Source organism: Staurois parvus, unplaced genomic scaffold (genome assembly GCF_062004578.1).
Source record: "Staurois parvus isolate SC_StPar_1 unplaced genomic scaffold, SC_StPar_1.0 ptg000165l, whole genome shotgun sequence".
Taxonomy (NCBI): Eukaryota; Metazoa; Chordata; class Amphibia; order Anura; family Ranidae; genus Staurois; species Staurois parvus.
Window position 1 is genome coordinate 5806754 of NW_028317961.1, and position 6000 is coordinate 5812753.

The 6000-nt window shown below is 41.9% G+C and overlaps 1 protein-coding gene across 1 annotated transcript in view; it reads left to right on the top strand.

The window, feature by feature from the left end:
- Positions 1 to 1700, top strand: part of LOC149462850 (ectonucleotide pyrophosphatase/phosphodiesterase family member 1-like) — a 177093-nt gene extending 175393 nt beyond the window's left edge. Inside the window, exon 25 of the mRNA XM_089676175.1 lies at positions 1225 to 1700. Within this exon, the coding sequence (XP_089532301.1) occupies positions 1225 to 1386 (162 nt within the window). The 3' untranslated portion in view covers positions 1387 to 1700. The remainder of the gene's footprint in view (positions 1 to 1224) is intronic.
- The last annotated feature ends 4300 nt before the right edge of the window (positions 1701 to 6000 follow it).

Here is a 6000-nt window from a genome sequence, read left to right on the forward strand (position 1 = left end):
TCCCTTAGAGGCAATCGGATATTCTCTGGATCAACTTTACCTATAACTGTTAGTATCCAGTCAGGGGCGGACTGACCATTTGGAAACTCGTGCACTGCCCGAGGGCCCGGGGTCAGTAGGGGGCCCCATGAGAGGTTCAAATAGTGAACTTGGTGTAGAGTTATTCACCCTGAGGTCATCACAGAGGACAAGGGGGCACTCTTTACATCTGGAGGAAAAGAAATGTAATCTCCAAACACGGAAAGGTTTCCTCACAGTGAGAGCTGTGAAAATGTGGAATAGACTCCATCAAGAGTTGGTTCTGGCCAGCTCAGTGGATTGCTTTAAAAAAGGCCTGGATTCTTTCTTAGATACACAGAATATAACTGGATACAGGGGCGGATTGACAACTCATGGGGCCCCCGAGCAATAGGGGATCATGGGGCCCCTGCGTCCTTGCCCAAACTCAAAAAAGCCTATGAAAAAGGTACCAGGGGCATCTCATGGGGCCCCTACTGACCCCGGGCCCTCGGGCACTGCCCGAGTTTCCAAATGGTCAGTCCGCCCTTGCTCATGACATGATATTGTGCATCTGGCAATTATATGATGTACAGCACCAACTTAAGATACTCATTTGGTAGTAATGCTAGGGATGCCATAATTAATAAAACGTACTCCCTTTTAAATTTCTGCTCTGTTTTGAATCCGACAACAGCCACAATAAATTATTGAGATTGTTGGGTTATATACAGTATATTTAGAACTTGGGCAGTTCTCAGTAGGTAAAAAATTATTACTGTAATATAACTGCATATACTTATAGAACAGTCATATTACTATTTTATTATTTGGCCATCATTCATTACATGCCAACCTGACAAAGGGTCAGACTCTCCATATTCAACTCTGCACCAATATGGTGCAATATTGGGTTGCTTATAGATACCTTATCAAGCATTTCCATCCATCAGAGGGCGACATCTCATCAGAGGGCGAGATTTTTCAAATTTCTGGAAAGTCTTTGTGTGTGGTGGGGGAAATTTTTCATTCTTTTTAGTAAAATAATAGACAAAATATGCACAGCATCTGTCTGTTTACCAAGTTGAAAGATTCAACACATTAGCCAAGGATAAGTGTGATGACAGGTAGATGCTTCCCTACATGCCATTATCAAGGTGACATTTATTTCTCGCTAAGTACAAGTTTTAATCTTTAATTCTTCTATATCATCTTTTGTGTTTACAGGATGATAAGGACGAATCGCTGTGGGTTGAACAACTTCTTCGATTCCACGCAGCCCGTGTGAAAGATGTTGAACTTCTTACCGCACTAAGCTTTTTTCACAATACCAAATATTCTGTTTCTGAACTTTTACAATTTAAAACATTCATCCCTGATTATTTATGAAAGTGTGAAAAAATTTACATTACAAACCAGAGCTACCTACATTTCAAAAGTTTGTGTGTTTCTGTATGGAGGACATCATTTATATCCCTGTTTACTAGTGCCAGAGAGAAATAACTTCTCAAACACCAATGGAGACTTTTCTTATTTCATTTGGTTTTATTAAAAAAATTTTTTTTTCAGTTTTAGAAATGGTTTTCTATTGAAATTACAACTAACTGAAATACATGCTACATGCCTAAGTCTTCCTTAAGTGAATAAATCATATAATGGATGAAGAGTTGGGGAGAAAATAAACGTGGATTTTCTTAAACACATCACATGCTCAGAATTATGTTTTTTCAGTGGAATACACATTTAGTTGAGATCTGACAATCTGTCTGGAAGGTATCAAAACAGAAGTAAACATTAGTATGGGTGGAAGGAAAGAAAGTCACTTGAATCCCCATCAACACAGTCATTGTAGATGGGGAATGTCTCCCGCAGCACTATTGTGTTCTGCAGGGAGGGGTGGTGGGTGTGAGGAGCCTTCCTGGCTGGCAGAACACAATAGTTACTGCAAGCGGCTATATCCTCTGGCAGTAATTGCATGTAAAAATCCGACAGGCTGGTTGCACCTAAGTCCAACAAAGGATCAATCAGTCTGCCCATGGATTGACTCTTGGCCGGCCCTGCTGAACCAGCTGAATTTTGAACCATGTATGGCCAGCTTTACAGACACAGTTTAGAAGTTAGCATGTTTACTTCATATTTCTGGAGGCATTAAATGAATTGCATGTACAAATACAGTGCAGTTCAGTTTTAACCCTTTTGTGTCTAAAGGTTACTAAATTCCTAGATGCCCAGGTCAAATTTAGCAGTGCCAGTATACATCAGATAACCTGTAAAAAATGATTTAGATATGCCATTTAGATCAGTTAATTCAACATTGAATTATTAGAGTGTTTTGGTTATGAGAATGTAAAAGACATTTGTAATTTGTTTTAATTTAGTTTTAATACCTTAATTGTATTAATTAATTAATTACAGTATTAAACAGAAGTACACTGTCAGCTACAAGCTAGAGTGGCATCTGCAAGCCTAAACCATTTTTTCTAAATGAAGTCTTCAGTTTGTATGTGATTATTATTGCTTAGCTGGGATAGTAATCATTAATAGGACCAAAGCAGCTGGTGACTGCCAAGTTTGACAGCAGTTGAGCAGGCTGGTCACTTTCAAAGGAAAGAAATTTATTAACATATCCTGAGTCTTGGGCATTGTGATAAGCAATGTTAATATACAGTATATATGCTGCCATTGCAGATTACCTCCTTAACCACTTCCTGACCGTGCTATAGCCAAAAGACAGACACAGTGTGGTTGTCCAGTTCTGGGAGGGTATCTTTAGAAGTCCTCCCAGAACCATGCTCCCCATGCACCCCCTGGGGCACACACCCAGTATGCTCTGTGATTACATTAAAGGGCCAATCACAGCCAGGGGCAGACTGACCATTTAGCCACTCGGGCACTGCCCGAGGGCCCGGGGTCAGTAGGGGGCCCCATGAGATGCCCCTGGTACCTTTAATAGGCTTTTTTTGGGTGTGGTTTGAGTGCGGGTGAGGACACAGGGGCCCCATGATTTCCTTTTGCCTGGGGGCCCCATGAGTTGTCAGTCCGCCCCTGATCACAGCTGATCACATTGTAAACAGATTTGCTGGTTATCTGCAGTCTTTTCCTCACAGCATGAGGAGAGCAGAGACGGTAACCGGCAATTCACACAGGTAAATTCAGTACAGCCTCATCAGTGCACATCAGTGAAGAAGAAAAATTGCTTATTTGCAAAATTTATAACAGAAAGTATAACATTTATTTTTCCAAAAATGTCGGTCTTTTTTTATTTGTTTAGCAAAGAATAAAAACACCCAGTGGTAAATAAAACAACAAAAGGAAGTTCTATCTGCCTAAAAAAAAAATGCTAAAAATGTAATATGGGTACAGTGTTGCATGACCACGTCATTGTCATTATGACAGCGCTGAAAGCTGAATATTGGCCTAAGCAGGAGGGGGGTGAAAGTGCCCAGTATTGAAGTGTTTAAAAAGGTAGTTGCCTGGCTGTTGTAAGGAGTCACTGACCTGTAAAGGTGCAGTTAGTCAAATCAGAGCTCTTGATGTGCATACTTTTTTTCTGGTCAGTGACAAAGATGAAGCCATTGGTTCACCATGACAGACAGAAATATATTTAAAAGGAAAGATCAGGAATGGCAGCCTATGTATTTTTGTCTGGATGCAGACAAAAAAAATGTATTTCTGAACACAGTCAGTATAAGTACCAGAACTATGCCTTTATAATAGCTTCCAGTAATCCCCTGTGCTGCTACATCAGCACTCTACTAGACTAGAAAGTAGTCTCTGAGATAGTCATGGCTATATTATTTCTTATGTTGCTGTCCATTTAACTTTGTTGCTCTTGATTCCTTGACCAAGCTGTATAGCATACAAGCACTGGGGGCTAGAGACCTGCCTATGTTGTTGGCTAGGATGGTTGTATAATTTGGCTGGTTGAACAGAATTACACACTTTTTAGTAGGTAAGACAATTCACTTGTATATATTTAAGTTTTGTGTTTTGGCCTAGGAAAGAGAAAAAGTCGGCCGCACTCTAGGGAAATTTAAACACTGGAAACTTTATTGTTCCAGACAAACATGCAAAGAGTCCTCTGTGCATTTCACCCACAAAGCTGGGTTCACATGTCTGAAACTTACCAGAGGATGAAGTCCAAGGCAGGGACTCTTTGCTTGTCGGCCCAGAACAATAAATATGCCTGTGTTTGAACTTTCTTATAGTGGAGCTGGCTTTTCCTCCATTCCAGGCTCACATAATTTATAAGGCATAGGACAAGCTCCCACTAGTGTTTAGCACATGGGTCTTTAGCATGATCTGACCAAGGGCTTGGGAGCAGTGCACTCTGCATTTTTGTGTATTTTGGTGTTTACCTCTTCAATTGTTATACTTACACTGCCTACTGTTATACTTCTTAGTCTTTGCATAAAGCAAAAGTTTTTCTAAAAAACCTTGTGGTATGAATGTGTTTTTTTACTAATGGCCAATTCAGTATGGAGAGCAAAAACAATAAGAACAACATGCAGCACCCACAGCAAGAAATCTAAGTCTTCTTATACCAATTCTACTTTAGTGAAGTAAGTTCTAATTGGTTGCCAGGGGTTATGGCACTAGCATTATTCAGTGAAGAAGCCGGTAACTGTTTATGTCTGAGACAAGCTTTCAAGAAATGTTACCTTTGTGTCAATTTAAACAGGACTGAAAAATGCATATACCTCAACATACAGTATATTTAGAGGGTAAGTCAACCTAATACTGATGTCGAGTAGTGCTTGATAGGTGCTGATGAACCTTATCATTAACTTATAAATTATCACTTGCTGCCTTCAGGCCTTATGCTGGGCTGGCTCCTTCCCAGTTGCTCAGGATGTCCTCCCAAAGAGACGGTAGAACAGAGGAGATCCTCCCTTCCAGGGACCTGCTTGTAGGTAGGCTCCCTCCCTGGGGCCCCTTCCCAGGCTCCTCACTCCAGCCTTTCTCTCAATCCATCTTCCACCCAACACTGCACACCGCTCCCCAGGCTCTGTCATATTTAAAGGTTGTCCTTGGTCACCATGCTCAGTCTCCTGCCAGGGGATTGGCCAAGGTTCCTCAAACATGCAGATCTGGGCCTCCTCACCTCCTTCACCCCTCTTCCAGAAAGCTCTGCTTGTATCTGGAAGGGTGGGAGGGCTCCAGAAGCCCTGACCTGAAGCTCCCAGCCTGTCCTGAGGTGAACTCTTGCCTCACTCCCAGGCTGACTCATCTCAGGCTTCTACTCAGCTCTAACTAAAAGAAAAACCCAACAAGGCCTGTCTAGCTAATACTGGAGGGTGTTACATTAGTCTAGTCTATCAAATCTGATACATCGACTGTGAGTAGATATATGTGGGGACACATCCCTCCCCCGTCTCCTCCCCCATCAGCTCTGTCCAGGCCCTCTCATTGTATTCCGGCATCCCCGAGGCGGAGCCTGAGAGCCTTTGCAGTGTGAGTGGGTGGGAGGGGATGCTGCCGGCTTCAGAGATAATCACCTAATCCTTGCCCCCATTCTTTCTTCTGATGCAGTGTGAGCAATAAATTCTGTGGCTGTGGGATCTCTTGATATACAGATGATAAACAAAACTGCTGTGCTACTATAGAAGTAAAAGTCTGTAATGGGCATATAACGTATCTCTTTTTTTCATGTAGCACAAGCAGTGACTGTGAGAAATTGGGTTTAAAACTGCACTGTCCAATTTCTTACAGTCAGAACAATGCTACATGAAAAAGAGGGCTACCATCTTTGTCAGGGAACAGCACTTTTTTACTTCTATCTATACTTTTAGAAAAAGTGCTGTTCGCTGACAAGGATGGTACCCTATTTTCTTTCATGTTGCACTGTCCTGACTGTGGGTTTAGCACTGCACTGTTCAATTTCTCAATGTCACTGCTTGCTGATGCCATCACTAAGGCCCCGTTCACACCTGGGCGTTTTGTGTCTCAGGTAGAATCACTGCGATTCAGCCAGCAATCCCAATGTGATCTGCAAAAATGACA